Source organism: Geotrypetes seraphini, chromosome 15 (genome assembly GCF_902459505.1).
Source record: "Geotrypetes seraphini chromosome 15, aGeoSer1.1, whole genome shotgun sequence".
Taxonomy (NCBI): domain Eukaryota; kingdom Metazoa; phylum Chordata; class Amphibia; order Gymnophiona; family Dermophiidae; genus Geotrypetes; species Geotrypetes seraphini.
The window spans coordinates 65,791,630-65,813,039 of NC_047098.1; the positions used below are offsets into that span (position 1 = coordinate 65,791,630).

A 21,410-nucleotide genomic window follows, 5' to 3' on the forward strand; every position below is an offset into this window, starting at 1 on the left:
ACCATTTCCAGTTCAGGTAAATCTCTTACATCTTCTTCTGTAAAGACTGAAGTAAAGAATTCAGTCTCTCCACTATGGCCTTATCCTCCCCGAGTGCTCCTTGATCATCCAATGGTTTCACAGATTTCCTCACAGGTTTTCTGCTTCTGATGTACCTAAAAAATTGTTAATGTGAGTTTTTGCCTCTTTAGCAATTTTCATATTCTTTTTTTAGCTCTCTTTATCAGTGTTTTCCATCTAACTTGCTAGTGCTTATGCCTCTTCTTGTTTTCTTCATTTGGATCCTTTAATCATTCTTTAAAGGATTTTTTTGGCTGTAATAGCCTCTTTCACTTCAGCCATGGTCAGTTTTTCCTTTGAATTGAATATATTTTGATAACTTTCGTTCTCATTTAGTTTAAGCAACATTTGCAAGTTTCTGCAATTTCAAACCGAGATACTTTCAAAACCAGCACGTTTCAGGAATTTGATGCACTTGTAATCCCCTGAGGAAGCTGAGTGGTGAAACAGTGCTTTTTATGCTGGTTTATATATGAACAGTTTGGATGTTGGATGTCTGCAGGTTTGACTATTACAATTTGGGACTTAAAGAAACATCAGACAATTACATGCTGTTTTTCTAAATGACTTCAAACATAACAGTCCAAGAGTTTTGGAGGCTGTTGGAAGTAGATTAGTGCACTAGCTTAATTTAAAAAAACAAAACATTTTTTTTTGCTTTTTGCACTATATTCACTCTGCAAATTGGGTTGTTTTTTTTTACCTATAATACCCTTGCCCCCATTGTGTCCTTTGAAACAAGCCTTTGTGCTTTGGGCACGGGGACAATTGAGGTCCTGTTTCCCCTTTGCAGTTGGTATATTTTTCCTGTGTTCACCCTTGATGGATAACATTGATTTATTAAATACAGTTGGGTTTTCATTTTTTGATGCTGTCTCCAGTGACGCAACTTCCTGCTAAAAGTGCAAGCTAAATGCTAAGGCATCCATTATATTCCTATGGGCATCTTAGCATTTAACGCACGCTAAATCGGTTAGTGCACCTTAATAAAAGGACCCCTAAGTATCATAATAAAAAATTCAGCCCGTGACATTGCCTGTTTTAGATTTCAGCCCCTTATGTGATTGAGTTTGACACCCCTGACCTAGGGCTTTTACAAAGGCGCGCTAGGGCCTTAATGCGCGGAATAGCACGTGCTAAATTGCCCCGTGCGCTAGCCGCTCCCGCCTCCTTTTGAGCAGGCGGTAGATTTTGGGCTTGCGTAAAAACACTAGCGCACCTTTGTAAAAGGAGCCTCTAGAGCAGGGGTAGGGAACTCCGGTCCTTGAGAGCCATATTCCAGTCAGGTGTTCAGGATTTCCCCAATGAATATGCATGAGATCTATTTGCATGCACTGTTTTCAATGCATATTCATTGGGGGAAATCCTGAACACCCGACTGGAATACGGCTCTCGAGGACCGGAGTTCCCTACCCCTGCCCTAGAGTATGAAATCCTACAGGAACTAACCAAAAGAAGATTATCAAAGATAAAAACCTAATCTTACACTTGTTTGATGCATGTGAAATTAGATCTATCTAAAGAACACAACACAATTGAGAAATATGTGGGTATTAACCCTGCAACTCTCCTTCCAAAATTGGAGTATGCAAATGTATTTAACAGATTTGACTTATCCCTTGTACTTTTCCCTGGATGCACTTGTTTTAAAGTTTTATTTGCCTTAGCACCGGCTTACCTTGTTTCTCATTTTAGTATTTTTTATTTCTATGAAAAATATTCGTAGGTCTGGTTGGTTTTATTTTCCTTCAGCAAATGCATGTCGTTGCAAAAAATTTTTGGATAAGACCTTTGCATTCCAAGCAGGATTAATGAATTCATGTTTGAATCTTCTTGTTTCTCCATTTCTTACTTACTATCAATTTTGAAAAGATCTTAAAACCCACTTATTTAAACAATATAATATACATTATTGATTTTCATATTATTGTGTAGTTATAATGTACTTTTTATCTATACTTATTTTAGTTTGTATTGCGTTTTCCTTATTCATTAGTTTTAATGCTTACATTAGTTACTTAGAATTTTATTATGTATGATATTATTATATTGTATATCGAGTAACTACTGTATAAACCGCTACGAACTGCTGGTTAGGCGATATATAAAAATAAATTATTATTATTATATTGTATACTGATGGATCAGCACTGAGAGACCAGCAAGGGCAGTTAAGAGGATATGATGTTCCACTGTTCTGGAAAAAGGAGCGCTGCTGAATTGTTAGCATTAATTAGAGCATGTGAACTGGGACAATTCAAAGTTATAAATATATATATTGATAGTGCATATGCATTAGGAATTGTTTGGGACTTTGGATAGATATGGTCACAAAAAGGATTTTTAACATCATCCAACCGACCTATCAAGCATGCCAAGTATATTCAAAGATTGTTGGAGGTGATCCTCTGCCCCTCCCAAGTAGCAGTGTTGAAATGTACTGCTCACACAGGGGGAACTGATTCGTCACCCAAGGCAGTTTGCAGACCAAGCTGCCAAGGGTGCAGCATTGGTTGAATTGGACCCAGTGTATTCGTTGCCTATGTATCCTAAGCCACTTCCTGATATGGTGGCCTTGAACAATTTGAAAGGCTATTTTGTCCAAGCAGACCCAAAACAATGCACAATATGGGCTGTATGGGATGCACAGCCCACCCCTGAGGGACTATGGAAAAAAGACTCTCTAATTGTTTGTCCTGATACTTTGCTGTACCTATTAGCACTTTATATGCATTCTGGTACTCATCCTAATGTTTCTTCAATGATAAAAACTTTCTCTGATTTAGTTTTATCCACAGTTTCCAGAACTTACTGAAGCAGTGATAAAGGCCTGTTATTAATGCTGGGCAGCTGGGAAAAGTGTGAGGCCATTCTGTCTGCACCAGAATCATATGGTATACCATTGGATCCATCGCCTCCTCTCTCAAGAAGGAGGTCTCCTCCTGAAGGGCTGTCTTTCACTAAATACATTAGACAGTTGGGAAAGACCTTACCTGTCAAGCTAGAGGCTGACACCGAACCCAGAGCAGAACTTCTAGACGCCTTAGACTATGATGAACCGTCTAAGGAACTTCTCAAGTTGCTATTACACAATCTGCTTAAGGAGGCCCTTTTTTGAAACTGGGAGAATCCTCTTTCAGTCACTGCAGCTCCAAGAAAAATTGATTCTCTCTACAGAATTTTCTTGCCTGGGATTTGACAAACCGTAGCTACATCATCAATTGCTGCTGGAAGAGTCAACCCTCAATAAGTCTTCCAGTACCAGAGTTTACACCAGTCTGCACCACCAGGGCTTGAGGGTCTTACAATGGACAAATTTGGTCGCTGCCTCTACCAAAACTCATTGTTAGATTACAACTTCTATATGTCTTTCTACTTTAAACATCTTGTAAAGAAGTTGGCAGACTTTGAACAATATATTCCCTCGGAACATCTTGAGGACTTTCAACAAACAACTCACAGCTTTCTCCAAACTAGGAAGTATATGGCTTCGATGACGTCTGATGCATTTGAGATGTCATCCAGCGCATATCCTTAAGGGTATGCGGGCCACTTGTTAGGGGTACGCAGCCTGGCTGCCACAAAGGATATTCCCGCCCGTCTGTAGAAGCCGCTGCCAGCGGGGATCTCACCATCCTGCCCGCCCCCTGCTGCCGAGGATCCCTCCCTCCCTGCTTGCCTGCCCCCCCCCCCCGAAGCCGACCCAGTTCTTCTTCGAGTCACAGTCGCTCCTTCAGTCTTCAGCGGCACTCCTAGCAGGAACAGCACAGGCAGTGATATCCACGCTGCACCTAAGTAGCTAACCCGGAAACCTTCTCTCTGATGTCAGAGGGAAGACTTGTGGCTCAGCCACATGCAGTGTGTGAATCGTTGCCTGCGCCATCCCGGCAAGGAGTGCCGCAGAGGCAGCGGTGGCTTCTACAGACGGGTGGCTACTTATATGCAAGGAGGGGGCATGAACTCGACATAGATGGAAGGGAGGAAGCATGAACATGGGACACAGAAGGGAGGGAGAAAGGGAAAATTGTTGAGTATGAATGTGTGAGTGAGAGGGAAAGATGGTGGCACATGGGGAAAGGAAGAAATAGGAAAATTGGTCATAGAGGAGAGAGAGAGAGATGCATGGTTTTTATCATCCACACAGTGCACTAGGACCCAATGCGGACTATTTATAATCTGTCTTTGCAAAGTCTTTCAAATCCCCACAGAAAACCCTTTGGGCTGCCTTGGAAAGAATCTCTTTTGCATCCCATATTTAGCACTAGGCACATATTTAAACATTTCCACTATGTTATTTCAAAATAATTTATTTCTGTAGACATGTAGCTGAGTGATTTTACACAAAACAAACCATAAAGTCATACTTGATACATGGATAAATATATTAGTAAATAAATATATTTCTCGACATACTGCCAAATTGAAATGTCTTTTTCCAATTTTATATATAAAATACAACACTTTTTGAAAATATAAAAATTACTTTTTTCATTTTGGTAAAAACATAGTTAAAAATCCTCACAACAGGAGATCAACTATGAACTTATCAATGATTCACATTTCAAGAAGAGAAAAAAAACAACAAACTGCTGGCGATGGGGGAGACAGGTGCAGAATGAACACTAGGTGGGGGCAGCCCCTGAGTTGGCACCATTAAATAGTGAGGGAGAGTCAGTGCTGGTTTAATGTTAGTAGGTAATGGAGCCACAGGATAAGGGACAGTCACACAAAGAGGACCAGACCGTGCAGGAATGTGGTGTGAAAGGGAGATTGGGGGAACATTCATTGAAAAAACAGGAGGGTGTCTGAATGGTTAACATAATCTTGGGCCTCTTGGCAGATTTCTTTAAAGCTAAAGCTACAAACTGCCTTTCTTTATTCACCGTTCCTTTCTCTTGCATTTAATCTCCCTCAAAATCCCACATCAGCGCTATCATTGGGTCAGGTTTGTGACCAGGTTCATGTCCCAGAATGAAGCAGGGCTTCCGAGAGACAATAAAATAAAGCAACACAGAGATGAAGCAGAGCTATGATTTCTGCATTAATACTGTAATGTATTTTGTAGCACTGAATTTTCCAGAGCTGGCAATGGAAAATGCAGAGGTCTGAGAAGAGAGGGATTATCTGCGCATCATTAGCCATGTTTGTGTTAGTCATGCTTGCTGCTCCATGTACAAAATAACTGCTTTCTCTTGAAAGCTCAGAAGCAGGGCCTTTTCCCTCAGGCCCTCACAAACTGCCTTCTGGGGACCTAAGGAGCTCATGTAGGAATTCATTAAAACTGGACAAAAATGAACTTCAGTATCGCCCAGTGGTTTGGAAAGCACTTGCAGGAGAGACTTTCTGCAGCAGATTTCCTTTGACCGAAGAAAGCCGCTCTGCTCCAGGCCTGCAGGTGAACGAAAAGATCATGGTGTAAAAGAAGAGAATGTAGTTAATGGCATCTGCTCTTCACATTTCTACAACATAAATGATTAACATGGAAACAATTGACAGGCAGACATAGGAATCTTTTTCCTAAGGTTTGTGAATGGACCTCATTATTTCTAATGAGAAACACATCTGCATTCTCTGCAAACACACCTTTACTTGGATAGCTAAGCATTACAGGTAACAAGCAGGTAGGGCTAGCCAGATATTATAGGTAACTGGCACACATAGCTAAGAATCATAGGTAACCAGTAAGAATGGGATAGCTAAGCATTATGGGGGAGTGTTATACCCATTCAAACACACATACAAACCCCCTCCCCCTAAAGCAGGGGTAGGCAATTCCGGTCCTCAAGAGCCAGATCCAGGTCAGGTTTTCAGGATATCCACAATAAATATGCATGAGATAGATTTGCATCTCAAGGAGGCAGTGCATGCAAATCCATCTCATACATATTCATGGTGGAGATCCTGAAAACCTGACCCGACTCTGGCTCTCGAAGACAAGAATTGCCTACCCCTGCCCTAAATGTATAGAGGGGCATAATCAAAACTTTAAAACGTCCAAGACCTGCCTGTTAGCACTTGAATGTCCTAATAGCAGGGATGTCCAAGTGCCGATAGTCTGTGCATGGAGCTTTTCCATGGTCTCGAGGAGCGTGTGAGACACGCAGAGAGGGCAAAGGGAATTTGTTGAACAAGTATGTTTATAATCCTCACCTGAAATGCATGTATGTCAAAGACGACTATAATGGGGAGTAGTTCCTGACTGAAGTTAGCTTTTTTAGGTTTTCCTTGCAGGGAGGGGTAGGCGAAGATGGAGTTGGAGTGCAAAAGGTGGGTTGGGGCACTAAACTCAAATACCTCAGTCATGTAATTTGTTAGGAGGCTATAAAGAGCCTTGAAAATGAAGCAACTCAGTTTGAATAATGATCGGTAAATCTGACTTATGTGGTAAGTAAATTAATGGAAACACTTAAGAGAATAGTGATGTTTCTAGAATCCAATGCATTACAGAACCCGAGACAACATGGATTTACTAGAGACAGGTCTTGTCAGACAAATCTGATCAATTTCTTTGACTGGGTTATGAAAGAATTGGTTTAGAGGGAGAGCGCAAGATGTGATGTATTTAGATTTTAGCACAGCCTTTGACAGTGTTTCACACAGGCATATAATAAATAAACGGAGTGCTCTCGGTATGGACCAGAAAAAGTGACAGACTGGGTCAGGAACTGGTTGCAACAGAGGGTAGTGGTCAATGGAGATTGCTCTGAGGAAAGGGATGTCACCAGTGGTGTGCCTCAAGGTTCAGTTCTTGGGCCTGCTCTTTTTAACATTTTCGTAAGTGATATTGCTGAACAGCTATCAGTTAAGATTTGCTTCTTTGCAGATAATACCAAAATCTGCAATAGACACCCCAAATGGTGTGGATAACATGAGGAAGGACTTAGCGAAGCTTGAAGAATGGTCTAAAATTTGTCAGCTAAGATTTAATGTAAAAAAATGCAAGGTCATGCATTTGGGCTGCAAAAACCCGAGGAATGGTACAGTTTAGGGGGTGAAGAGTTTTTGTGCATGAAAGAGGATCAAGCTTGGGTGTGATCGTATGTGATGATCTTAAGGTGGCCAAACAGGTTGAAAAGGTGACAACAAAAGCAAGAAAGATTCTTGGATGAACAGGAAGAGGTATGGCCAGTAGGAAAAAGGAGGTATTGATGCCCTTGTATAAGACTCTGTCTGGTGAGACCTCATTTAGAATATTGTTTACAGTTCTGGAGGTTGCACCTTCAAAAAGATATAATCAGGATGGAGTTGGTCTAGAGCAGGGGTGGGCAACTGCGGGCCTCAAGGATTTCCCCAATGAATATGCATGAGATCTATTTGCATGCACTGCTTTCAATGCATATTCATTGGGGAAATCCTGAAAACCCGACTAGATTCCAGCCCTCGAGGACCGGAGTTGCCTACCCCTGGTCTAGAGGAAGACTACTAAAATGATCGGTGCTCTTTGTTATAAGGTGTATGGGGACAGACTTAAAGATCTCAATATATGGGAATGATTCGGTATATACATGTAAGGATTGGAGTGGATATATACTTTGGAGAAAAGGCAGGAGAGGGGAAATATGAAAGATGTTTAAATACCTGCATGGCATAAATGCGCATGAGGTGAGTCTCTTTCAATTGAAAGGAAAGTCCAGAATGAGAGGGTGCAGGATGAAGTTAAAAGGTGATAGGCTCTGGAGTAATCTACGGAAATTCTTTTTACAGAAAGGGTGGTAAATGTGTGGAATAGTCTCCTGGTAGAGATGAATTCAAGAAAGTACTGGACAGGCACATAGGATTTCTTAGGGAGAAGAGAAGGCAGTGGATGGGCCATTTGGTCTTTATCTGCCATCATGTTTCTTTGTAAATCAGAGCTTGTGACAAGGCTGCTGGGACACACCAGAGTATGTGCCTTATAGCAGTGAAACATGCAAAACCTACATTATAGATCATGTGAGCAAATTTCAGAGCAATATAAAATCTAACCCTCCAACCAAAAGAAATGAAATATCAGTAGTACTAATCAGAAGTGACATTGGGAGAGCAGACCTTTTGTAAAATAGGTGCCAGTACAAGGCTGCAGGCCCAATTCGCATAGGTGCCATTTTATTCAAAATTTGTTTGGGGGAGCAGCTGATCCCCTTGTACCCCAGCTGGCTATGCCTCTGATACTAATGCAACATGATATCCTAATAAAGCACAAATCATAGATGTAGGGAAAGGAAGGTGGTCAAAGAGATCTCGGGGCAGGCTGCTGTCATATTAAGACAGTGGTCAGAAAATGCTCTGAATTTCTAGCAGAGCCAGCATCCATCTTGGGATTCTTCTTCTGGATTGAACATAAGCATTTCATATAGAGCTCAGAAGATGTTTTAGCCTGATTCATGCAGAGTAAAAGCCTAGCAGCAGGAACATCAAGAACCTGCATCAGTAAAGGATAGGTGGAACAAAGAACAGCCACCACCTTCAGCAGAAGCACAGCCCTTGCAAGGACAGCCTGAAGGGTCATTTTCAAGCTGACCAAGTATCTGCAGGGGACACAAATAATGGTTACTCATGGACTCAAAGTGAAAGCATGTTCATACTGAAACCTGACTGAGAACAAGGTTCTTCAACACATCTGCACCCCCTTTTCAATCTCGCTACTTCTGCCAATTAAAAATATGCACTAACTTTCCAAAAATTCAAAGGTATGCATGCACTTTCAATCCAAGTCCATAAAATTACACATAAAACTTTACCTACATATAAGGTGGGCAATTTTCAAAAAATCTATTTCACAGAGAAAGTGCCAGATTATTTACCTGAGAATCTTGGCAAAAATGGTACACAAATATAGAGGACTCAGAGAAAAATACAGAGACTGTATTACTGGCAGCAAAGCAAGACTTGCAAGAAAATATAGACTCTAGCAGCAGCGAAGGGCTCAGAGGAAGATACAGAGATTGCCACCAGCAGCAGCACAGGATGCCTTCAAATGACCCCCCCCCCCCCCAGGCAACTACAGGGATGCCCACACCCTCCCGCCGCTGCCATAAAGCAACCCCCCCCCACCCCACCCCAAAACCCTCCGGCAGTGGGAAGAATGTCCACTCCCACCTCTGCCGTAAAGCACCTGACACCCTCCAGGTAGCGGAAGGGATGATCATCCTCCCGCTTACGCCGTGCCCCCACCAACCTCCGTGCCTCTGATGACCCCCTGTCCTCCCCCCTATCTTGTTCACGATGGCAGTCCAAAGGCTGGCCGGAGGGATGCCTTATCCCTCCGGCCAGCAGGCCCACCTTTTCAAAATGGTAGACTTTCCCCTCCCCAGTGTATCCTAGGATGTACCAGGGAGGGGCCTAAGGCTGTGATTGGCCCAGGTTGCTTAAGGCACCTTCTATGGGCCCCTCTCCCTGGTGCATTAGGGGTGGGGCCTAAGGCTCTGACTGGCCCAGACACATAAGCAACCTAGGCCAATCAGCCTTTGGCCCCTCCCTGGCACATCTCAGGATGCACCAGGGAGAGGAAAGCCTTCCATTTTGAAGAGGCAGGCCTGCTGGCTGGAGGGATTAGGCATCCCTCCGGCCAGCCATCATGAACAAGGTAGGGAGGACAGGGGGTCATCGGAGGCATGGGGGGGGTGTCATGGGCACGGTAGCAGCGGAAGGAAGGAGTAGGCATCCTTCCCACTGCCTGGGAGGAGTGTTGGGGTGGGGTGCTTTACAGCAGCAGGAGGGAATGTTGGGAGGGTTACTTGACAGCAGTGGCGGGAGGGAGTGGGCATTCCTCCTGCTGCTGGGGGGGGGTGTTGCTTGGCAGCGGCAGGAGGGAGTGGGCATCCCTCCTGCTAAGGTATCAGTGGGGAATGGGCAAAAATTTTCTGGCACGTCTGAGCTGTTAAGCCTTACTTTCCTGTCAATGCCTTTGCCAATCAGTGCTCAGTCACTGACCAGAAAGTAAGGCTGTGACAGCTCAGACCTGTCAGAAAATTTTGCTCGCAAATGTAGGACAGCAAGATTAGGGGAATCACCTGGTGATAATAGCGAATCGCCTGGAGTGCTCCTTTAAATATTAATGACCTCGTTGTAATACATTTGCATGGCAGAGTTGGAGTCCGCTAGGAAGCTCAGAAAAGATTGCGGTGGGCCCCCAGATAGAACCAGTCAAGGGACCATCGATAAAGGCATGGTGGGTTTGACAATCTTCCCCTATTTCACTAGCAGCAGTGCAGGGCTCAGAGGAAGATACAGAGACTGTCACCAGCAGCAGCAGAGGTCTCCCAGGAAGATAGTTACTAGCAGCTGTGCAAGGCTCAGAGGAAGACACAGAGACTAAATCATCCACAACAGTGAAAGACTCACCAGGTCCGCTGATCAATGGAAAACCTAAATGGAGTTCGGGATCCTGAGGGTGCAAACTTGCTCAGTTCTTCAGCTGCTAACATGAAGGTGACTTAGACGTATGATGACTTCAGGATCAGGGGAGACCCCGCTGATAGATGTGTATCGCCATGTCTATAGCATCAGGAAAATACCTTGAAGAGACGGATTCCATGCAGGTGACACGAGTAGCAGTTTGATCACAACTTTGCTTTTCAGAATACTGGTTTCTGCAGTCACCTTACCACAGATCCTCCTCACCAGCAGTTCTTACAGCTCCTCTTTACTTCAGGAATCTCTCTGGTGTTTTGGGCCAACCCAAATTCCCCTTGTGTTAAACTGCATGCTCGCAAACACCTCCTTCCATCTTCTCACCTGATCCTGTCATTAAAAAAAGGGAGATATTTGTGTCCAAAACTGGATTAACTTTTATTAGCACTGCTGGATCTGTATGGATGCCATGCAGATGAGCTCTATTAGGGCCTGGCCCATTGATCTTATGGTTCCTTCAGCAACTGGCAATTGTTTCACTATCTCTTTCTAGGAGACTCACTGCTTTTGCTACTTCACCCTAAGCGAGTTTAAAATGCAATACAGTGTCTTATATACTGCAATTTTCTGCAAGAAATCTATGCAGTTTACAATAAGATTTAGATCAAGTTCATAAGTTACACTGTTAGCAGCAGCATTGGTTTAGGAAGGAGGGCTGAAGGATAAGAAAGTGACTATAGTGAAAAAAGGTATGTCTTGAGTTTCTTCCAGAATTAAAGGTAGTTGATGGATTTGGCCGTTTGTTCCAAATGTGAGGTCCCTGGTATTCAAAAGTAGTTTTGAATATCTTCTTTCACTGTACTTGTTGAGGAGATGGGAAGGCTAGTTTGTAGCATTGTGTAGTACTTCAGCTGAAGAAGGAATGTGGAACTTTAATGTCAGAAGATAGTCCCTTTGAGTTCTGTCCATAGAACGCTTTGTAGACCATGCAGGCTCTCTTGAACTGGATTCTTCTTTTCATCAGCAGTCAGTGTAGCTGTTCTAGTAGTGGACTTGCCCTCTCGTATCGGTTCTTTTTGATAATTAGTCTTGCAGCTGTGTTTTATAGCAATTGACGCCTCTTGCCTTCATATTCTGTAATGCCACAATATAATGAGTTGCAATAGTTCAGGTATGGTATTAGGATAGATTGTGCTACTGTCCTGAAGCTGGTTTCGGTCAGGACTGGTCTTATTGTGCTCAGTTGTCTCATCTTAAGAATCTTTTTATTAGATTGGTAATGTTTGTGTGTTGAAGGTTAAGTTCGAGTCTAGTGTGAGTCCCAGGACTTTGGATATATTCTCTATCTTTAGACTCTCACCAGTGTACAGTTCTAGCTCTGTGCTCGTTAGCGAGTTGTAGTCTCCGAACCATAATATTCTTGTCTTTGTTCAGTTTGAGGAAGTTTCTCATCGTTCAAGTACTTAGGTTGTCAATGGTACTGTATGTTATGGTGCTATTGAAAGATTCTTTGGCTATGCAGAGAATGAAGATATCATCTGCATAAGAGAAGATATGATCCTGGGTCGAGGAAAGGTTAATCCCCAATGCTCTTAAATAGATGTTAAATAGTGGAGGAGATTTATTTATTTATTTCTAAAATTTCTTAAGCGGTTTACAGCATAAAACCTTCACAATGATTCAGAGAGCAACATATAACAATACTTACAGTACACACATTTAACCTACTAAAAATAGTAGGGAACTACAGTAGGATTACATTGGTGAGATTTGAAATATTGGTGAGCCTTGTGGGACTCCACAGTTGGCTTTCCATTTTTGGGATTGCGTGTCTTCTTTACAGACTTCGTAAGTTCTATTTTTTAGGAATTGTGAAAACCATTGCACTACTACACCCTCTACTCCAAGTCCATTTAATTTGAGAAGTAGGAGAGAGTGGTTTTATTGCATCAAACGCTGCAGAGATGTCAAATTGTAGGAGTATAGACTGTTTGCCTTTGCTAAGTTGATATCTTACTTTAGATGTTAGTTCAAGTAGAAGGATTCAGTGCTGTGTCTAGTTCTGAAGCATGTTGTGATCTGTGGAAGTCATCTGTTTGATCTATGAATTTAGCTAGTTGTGTACTTATGCAATTCAAGTAGTTTGCAGGCCATGGGATCCCTGCTACCGGTCTGAAGTTTTTTTATTTGTTCAGGCCAAGGTTTGCAGCTTTAGGTATATGTGTTAACGCTATAGCTGATATTGTTTTGAGGTAGAGTCCGTTTTCTAGGTTCGCTAGCCATTGCAAAAAGTGAGAGGGGGCATGAGTTAGCAGACTAGCTGGACAAATATCTAAATAACAGTGTGTGTGTGTGTGGGGGGGGGGGGTTGGATATTCTTTTCAGCTAATTTAGGATCTCATAAGTGGTGACTAGGTTTAATTTTGACCAGCATCTGTCAGCTGGAATCCCTTCATTCTCATTGTATTCAGTTGGGTGTGGATCTATGATATCTTCTGGGTCATTTGTGAATGATGCTCTCACTGTTCTGTTTTTTTTTCCTGAAAGTAGCGTGCTAAGTTGTCTGTGTCTGATTGTTGTGATACTGGTCCTTCTGTTATGTCTTTTGTAGAAATCAGTGAGTTGTAGATTATGAAGAGACATTTGGAGGAATTTTTAGATTGGGTGATCAGGTTATCATAGTATGACTTTTTTGCTTCCATTACTGCTAATTTGTATTGTTTTATTTTTTTCCTCCAGTTAATGTAGGGTTCTAGACTGTTCTTGTCTCCAGATTCTTTCTGCTGTTCTCATTTCTTTCCTAACTGTTCTGTGAACCATGGATTATTTTGCCATCTTAGTTTTCTTGTTTTTATTGGTGCTGTCCTATTCAGAACAGTATGTGCTAGATTTTGCCAGGTTGTAATGTCATCGTCTATGTCTCCGTTTGTTGGTTCTAGTTGTTTATTTATTTCCATCTAGAATTATTCTGTGGGTATTTTACCACATTTTATGATGCTTCTTGTTTCTTTTGTGGTTTGTATCGTTGTTTTGGATATTCTTAGGAAGAAGTTCAGGACATGATGATCTGACCAGATAACTGGCTCCCTCAGTATGTTGGCTATCAGCTTGTGATATGGACTATTTTCTGAGTGTGAAATGAAATCTAGACAGTGTCTATCTACCTTTGTGAGTAGAAACCTGTGGGGAGATCTAGTTGTTCTACTAAGCTTTGGAAGTTTCATACTTTTGGATTGTTATGTATTTCTAGGTGTAGATTTAGGTTCCCTATGACTACCGGATTGGGGTAGTAAGTGGCATAGTGTGAGATCAGTTTAGTGATTTTATCTTCTACTGCATTCCAGTTACCTGATAGTCTGTATATTAACTGTGTGAACAGATGATTGATATACAAATGATGCTTCTTTCAAAATATTAATCTACTTAACTGCGATTCTTCTACTTAACTGCAAGAATGGGCATACCCCGAGTTACAGACTGAAAACTTAAGTACGACTCGTACTTAAGAACGCAGTCGCGGCTTCATTTGATTTCAGTGGGAAGTATTTCCAGTGGCATAGACTCCTACACTTCTCCTGCAGCAGATTCAGGAATGATGCATGGCCACATTAAGAGCGGTTGTGCATGCTGTACCTTACAGGGAACAGTGGTAGGGTCAGTTGGCCCTTTTGTCAGCTGGGAGCAGAGATAAGCAGCAAGAATCTTAAAATCTACACATTCTGAGCTGCATACAAATCAAGTTAAGGACAGCTTTAAAAATGTAACTCGTTCTTAATCCAGGGACTGCCTGTACTACTTCCTGTATTTAAATGGAGGGTTAAGTGACTTGCCCAGAGTCACAAGGAGCTGCAGTGTGAGCTGAACCAATGTCCCCTGGTTCTCCGCCCACTGCACTAACCATTAGGATACTACTTCATCTAAGAATAGAATGGTTTTTCTGTTTCAGGACTTTTTCTTATGTATCTATTGGAAAATGTATATTATGATTATCATTTTTAAAAAACCCCAAGACTAACTTACCCAGCTTCTCTGGTTGTCGGACCACTGCACCAACCACCATTCAAAGCATGCGATTTACACAGTCATCATGCTCGCTTACAATCTGCTACCTCACCCAGAGCCCTGTGGTATTCTCTCTCTTTTCTTTCAGTCCCATAATAAACTTGAAACTTGATGACTTGATATTTATTTATTCAATTTTCTATACCGTTCTCCCAAGAGAGCTCAGAACGGTTTACATGAATTTAATCAGGTACTCAAGCATTTTCCCTATCTGTCCTGGGGGGGCTCACAATCTATCTAATGTACCTGGGACAATGGGGGGATTAAGTGACTTGCCCAGAGTACAAAGGTTTGAACCCACAACCCCAGGGTGCTGAGGCAGTAGCTTTAACCACTGTGCCACACTCTCCCCCCTTTCTCGGAGGTGTTCGTTAGTTTGGTCTGTTTTATTTGGCATAATGATGTCTGTCACCGAGGCATCTTGTATGCTTTATGTAATTTTATATTTTGATGTGTTAGGGTTTTGCTAGTTTTTGCCTTTAATGATACTCTTCGTTGATGTGGCGTGTGTGTCTTATGCAATTTGATTTCATATGTAAGTATGTAATTTGTTATAGTGTGTTTCTGTATTGATTTGTACAACAAATGTTAATGTATTATTTTGTATGTTAATATGTAACTCACCCTGCATAAGGGCAGGGGAGAAATAAACAAATGCTGGATTTCTGTTTTCTAGTTTTAGATTGTAAAACACTATGATTTGCTTGCCTAGGGAAACGGTACAAACAAACTAGATGCTGCAGTGTTTCTTATGCTCTTTCTGGAGAGTTAAAGTGTAGAAGTGTGTGTGGGGGGGTAGTTACAAACGAAGCTGCCCCCTATGCTCTCTCCTCTCCCCTCCACACAGTCAACACAGATAAGCTGACAGAATTCCATAAGTCATACTTTGCATACTTTCCACATTAATGTCATGTTTGATTACTGATTATTCAGACTACCCAATCCCACTTCTCTTCCATTCACACACAGAGGAGCTGAAAATAATTCTCCCTTGTTGATTTCTTATTCTTACCTACTTTTTAAATATTTGTTCCTTCATATTGAAAACGGTCGAACTCCAACTGTAACATGCTTTTAATTGTATTTTTTGGCTTCAGGTTGTGGATAAAGAACAAGCGTTTGCAGACTTCTCGCAACTTTCCCTAGGATCTGGAGAACAGATTTCAAATAGTCCTTTTCAAGAAAGCCTAAAGTAGGTATTAGGGGCCTGCAGAAGAGAACACACCCGGCACATATGGGAAGATTAAGGGAAAGCATATATTAGAAGCACTTACCTTGACTTTGAAATTGACTGTGTTGGAAGACATGCATGTGCTCTTGTGTTTCAGATATGTGTCTTCTTGATCTATCCACTGGAAATAGGTGACTGTCCTGCTCCCCTGACACATTTTCACCCTCTTTTGGGGGCTCCAAGACAGAGGAATTCACTTGTTGTTTCCATACCACTTGAGTTCCTGGATAGCAGGGGAGAGGGGTGTTCCCGTGCAACCTGCCATCCAAGAAGAAAGGGGCTGGCATGAGGGGGTGTCCCTCAGATGAACAGCAATAGCTGGGATTGTGCCCATAATGAATATGAACACTGCAGTCCTCGGTCATGTCAAAATGTCCAGAAGAATACCTCATGGAGGCATCTGTGCCACAGCTTTTTTTCTTCCGCTGCTGCTTGCTCTGACCAACACCTCTCTTGGAGAGATGAAAGCGCAAGGTGTCACTTTCTGAATTTGTAACGTCTGCTGCCAATGGTTCCAGACTCTGCTCTGTACTGGGATGGTGCCCTGAGCGAGGTGTACTCTGGGGTAGGATATGAATCTCTTTCTTGTGCTGACAGTAATGAGTTTTGCCCTTTCTCTGCTCTCCTTGTTTGACAGTATCCTTGAGAGTTCCAACCTTAGCTCCTTTGGAGGACTTTGGGAGTTGTGGACCAGACTCTTGCCCTGCTCCCCTGGCTGCATATGGCTGACTTTTTCTGTAGTGGTGATGCCTGTGGTGATGATAGTGCACATGACTGGAAGTCTGCTGCTCTGTTCTTAAGCTGCTGCTGTTCAACACTGAATCTAGAGAGCGAGGTCTGCTTCCCCTTCTAGGCTGCTCTGCAACTTTTTCAGGAGACTGATTTTCAGAACCAAAGTAAATCATAGGGTCATAATCACTGCTGAGGGAACTCCGAAATGTGGAGCGGCTCCCATATACACCCTGGAGGCTCACATCTGTACAGTTCTGCATTGAGTCACTAGAAGAACTATGGAAGGGACCTGAGCTGGAGTCACTGCCTGGTCCATCAGCCAGATAACCACTGCGCTCTGTGCCGAAGCTGCCCCCAGAGCAGCTACCTTCATCCTGTCGGCTGCGAAGCCCACCACGATGCTCAGAAGAGGCAACATGATGCCTGGCTGGATGAGAAGTCCTCACTTCCAGGCAAGGATATTCATAATGATGCATGTAAGTTTGGTACGAGGGTGATGGTTTTGCCCATGCAGGCAACTTGTGTGACTGCTTTACTGCTATTTTCCGAGGGTGGGATGTGTGCTGGCCCCATTGTTGAGCAACTGACATTGTCCTATATGGCATATAGTGAATCCTATTAAAATCCAATGAAGAAACCTCAGGTGGACAGCAGATGGGATAGCTGATGGAGGGCTGACCAGTCAAGGCCTGGGGATCTATTTGGTGATAGAACTGCAGAGCTGACTCAGTATTTCTTTGCTGGCTATGAGCTTGGCCTAAAGAATGTCTCCACAAGTGGACTCGTTGCTGTGCTTCCTGGTTCTGAGTACTCCGATTCGAAATCAGCTGCTGAGGGAAGGATTCACCATCTGAAACACAAAACAGAATTTCATACAGCCCCTGCAAATGTTTCCATCTCTGGCTGTATCTTCCACTCACAAATCATTTTTTTTTATTTTTAATAAAATAAAAATTAAAAAATATTAAATATAAAAAAAATTAAAAAAATTTTTTTAAATTGAATCAGGTTGGGCAGACTGGATGGACCATTCGGGTCTTTATCTGCCGTCATCTACTATGTTACTATGTTATCTGTCTGGTGACTCTCTCCACCCCACTATTCACAGTCTGACTCTTCAGGATCCTCCACTTCATCACATCTTCTGTGTTTTAATGCTCCTGATACACATTTCTACTTGCTCACCACAGTAGACTAATATTTATCTACTTCATGCTCAATCTATAGTTTTAAACTGTGGGAGCAGGGGGGGGCCCACGTACTGGCTCTTTTTTGCAGTACTCTGAACCCCAGAGAAAAGTCAGGAGCTCCAGGGCATACAGCCTGAAAGCTATCAGAGCAATATATATTCAGGTACACTAGGTATAACTGCAAAAGAGCAGTTTTAATTAAATCCCTCATCCCCCTTTATGGGACTCTTCACTCATCTTCTCATAGCAAAAGAAAAGCAGCAGCATTTCTTATCTCTTATTGCCTGCTGCATTGTCTAACATCTCACGAAGTTTGATTGCCGTAGGCCTGGCAGGTCCTATGAGACCATAGGGCCTTCTTGAGTCAAACTTTAGAAAGCTGACAAAGCAGGAAACATGACCGCTACCACTATATTCCTCTGTATGGAAAGGAGTATATGAAGGCTGTGGGAAAATGATTCAGAAGTAGAAAATGAAAAGAACAAGCTGGAAGGGGTGGGTGGGATGAGGATGAGAAAATAAGTAATGGGACTAGAGTGAAAAGGAGACTGGAGCACTTTGTGAGTAGGCAAAGGGGTGTTGAGAGGGGAAATAAAGGGAACAGTGGGGCTAAACAAGCTAGAGGTCTGAATTGGTAAAGATCACAGGAGTGTAGGTGGAAAATCAACAAGAGAAGAGATGCACAAAGGGGACCAAGGGATAAGTGAGGGCATGATAGGAGAGTAGGCTGAAAGGTGAGCGAGATAGGCTTGAGGGACAACCAGGAGACAAGTGGAGACAGAGCACAATGCAAAAGAATAAATTGGGTTTTTTGGTAACATATTTTATTGGCACAACAGAGAGAAATGCATACGTTAACAATATCAAGGTACAGTAACTGAAAGATTCAATATATACATCCAGGCAAACCGTTTTATATTTTCTCCCCCTCCCCCTTCTTCCGCTAATAGCCAAGAGTAATCTCGCTTGCTTTGATAAAAATAGACTACAGTTTAGTGTTACAAGTTTATTAATCTGCTGTGGGCACTCGGTGTCAGTGAATTCCAAAAAGGTTCCAAGTTGACTGTATCCATCTGCTCCAGGAGTGTCTAAGTTGAGTAATCTCCGTTGTTCCAACTGTAAATGTTGTATAAAAAGCACGCTTCATCGTGCCAAAGTAGGAGTCTCTGGGATTAGCCATTGCAGTAATATAGTTTTAATGCCGAAGAGAAAAGCTATTTTGAGAGAAGTTCGGATGCCTTGGGGTACCGGTGCGACTATTCTTACTTCATAAATTGTTTTTCAAGGGTCATTTTCAACAATTCCACATCAGACATTCTTGATAATAATTACGGAATACCTCAAGGGTCCATCTTATTGCTGCTTCTTTTTAACAATTTCTTATTTCCATTAATGACTGTTTGTCAATAGATTGGTTTTTCAGTTTTTGCATATGTTGACGATATTCAGCTTTTGCATCCAATAGACTCCGAAAACCCTAACGAGATAACTTATCAATCAGAAACTTGAGTGGTTAGATAATAACATGTTAGTCTTGAATATCTCTAAAACTAATACAATGCTCATTCCCTGAAAGGACAGTTTAGACCTAAGTATTCCTATCACTCTCAAAAATAGTCCACTTCAAAAAGTTACCTCTATCAAAATTTTAGGAGTTATCATTGATCACAAACTCTCTTATCATGGTCACATTAGCATTCTCGTCAAATCCACCTTTCACGGGTTACGTCTGATTTACTCTATGTCGAAATTCCTAGAACACAAATCACTAAACATACTAGCACACTCTTTAGTGATTTCTAAAAATGACTATTGTAATTCCCTACTTAAGGGGATTACTTAGAAGGAAATAAGATGTTTCCAAATTATTCAAAATACTGCCATAAAACTCATCATGAATGCTAGAAAATTTGATCACGTTATGCCACTTCTCCAAAAAGCACACTGGCTCCCGGTTTCCTACAGGATCACTTATAAATTATGTTTACTGACTTTTAAAACACTTATTTCCAAAGCTCCCTCCTTTATAGACAGATTATTAACGCCTTACACCCCTGCCCCTCTCTACTTTATTTAGGAAGTCCAGCTAGAGTGATGCCTATTCTCTGGCTGGCAGATCCGCCTCTTACATCTACTTTGGTTGAAGAATCGGGATATCCGGCGGTTACTCGTTGTTTTCGTGGTTTTGTTGGAATAATAAAAAGCCACGGTTAGTGTTTAAATATTTGTTGGGGAATTGGTTGTGGGAGGGGGGACTGGGTATTCCCGAATTTCGCCTTTACAATCTGGCTTGTGCCCTGCATTCTTTAGGCGAGTGGTTTTCAGACCGTCAGGATTTCACCCCCAAGGCTATCGAAATGGCTCTTTGGGCTCCTTGGAGTATTTTGTCTCTTCTACTTGTGCCGTTCACTGCACTGCCTTCTTCGGTGAAATCTAGCCTACTGTTGCAATTCCTTCGAAGGGCTTGGGTGACATTGGTGACTTTGTGGCGTTGTAATAGTTGTTCCACTAGTGTTTTACCCATTCTGGGGAATCTATAATTTTTTCCAGGGACTGAATGCTAGTTTTCGCAGATTGTCCTTCGTGGGCGTCTGGATGCTCTCTCACATTCTTCAGGATGATGGTACATTGTTTTCCTGGGGCTTTTTTCGTCAAACTTACCATTTCCAACTGGGTGATTTTTTGGCCTACAAACAACTGCAACATTATGTTCGCTCTTTGGATAGACTGGATTTGTTGTTTTACACTGAGATAAAACTTAGGGAATTTGTGGATCCATTCTTAGAGGATGGTTTTGGATATTGGGATTGTATAAATCTCTTCAAAGTTTAGTCCCTAGGGTGGACCGTGACAATTTGTGAACTTGTTGGAGTGTGGAGGTCGGTATCGAGGAAACTTCCTTGGATTTCCAAAAGTTGATTAGACGTATACCGGAGATTTCAGTTAATGAAGATCTTAGGGAAGGAGTAGGGTTACCAATGGCTCCAGCAATGGAAGTAAAACCTGGTTGTCTCAATCCATCCTCCTTTTTCTGGTAACACTAGGAAGGGGAGAAGCTGAAACTGGCATGGGTAAGTAGCAGACTTGTGAATAAGTCCACCCCCTGACCTTTGACCTTAAAAAATGATAATAATGTTGTAACATACAGTATATATTTGGTAATTAAATCCTTGAAAAAATAACCAGACCTTAAGTGTCTTCAGAATAATCAAACAATCTAGTTCCAGGTATAATTCAATAGGCACTGCAGAAATCAGATTCACCTCAGTTACGCAGGCATATTCAACAGCACTGGCTGAAAGGGCAAAGAATCCTTGCTGGATTACAATTTAGCAACAAATCTGTCAAGTATTTTGGATTTTTTTGGCATCTTATACATGCAACGCAGAAAAGTTTCATTGTCACTGCAGTTAGTCTATCTTACCTATGATATTATACATGCAGAGGGGACAGGTCCTGTGTTGCTGCAGCCAAGGATCAACACACTCCTTATGAAACTCATGAAAACATGAAATTATCCGTAAATCCTAGAGAGAAACAACAAAATTAATGAGCTGGGAAAAGACAACAACAACAACAAAAACTCGTGCTAAAATTACATCATGGCACACAGTATATTTATAGTTGGAGACCTCCTTGAGATGCAAATCTATCTCATTCATATTTATTGTTGATATCCTGGCTCTGGCTCTCGAGAACCGGAATTGCCTACCCTTGCACTATGCGACAGAGGCAGTCAATGGGCCTTCTATAATATCCAATCAAGAGCTAGTTTGGTTCGACCTTCAAGCTCTCACTTTTCC

The 21,410-nt window shown here is 42.1% G+C and overlaps 1 protein-coding gene across 5 annotated transcripts in view; it reads right to left on the reverse strand.

Moving 5' to 3' along the window:
• Positions 1-4,338: 4,338 nt before the first annotated feature.
• Positions 4,339-21,410, reverse strand: part of RNF43 (ring finger protein 43) — a 126,037-nt gene continuing 108,965 nt past the window's right edge. For 2 of the 5 annotated variants that reach the window (XM_033922164.1, XM_033922163.1), the window contains 3 exons: positions 21,032-21,134; positions 15,729-17,267; positions 4,339-5,449 (listed from right to left, as the gene is read on the reverse strand). In XM_033922164.1, coding sequence (XP_033778055.1) covers positions 5,214-5,449; positions 15,729-17,267; positions 21,032-21,134 — 1,878 coding nt within the window. In that variant the 3' untranslated portion in view covers positions 4,339-5,213. Of the gene's footprint in view, positions 5,450-10,383; positions 10,783-15,728; positions 17,268-21,031; positions 21,135-21,410 lie in introns of all 5 variants that reach the window. The other 3 variants (XM_033922161.1, XM_033922160.1, XR_004537116.1) reach the window with 2 other exon arrangements.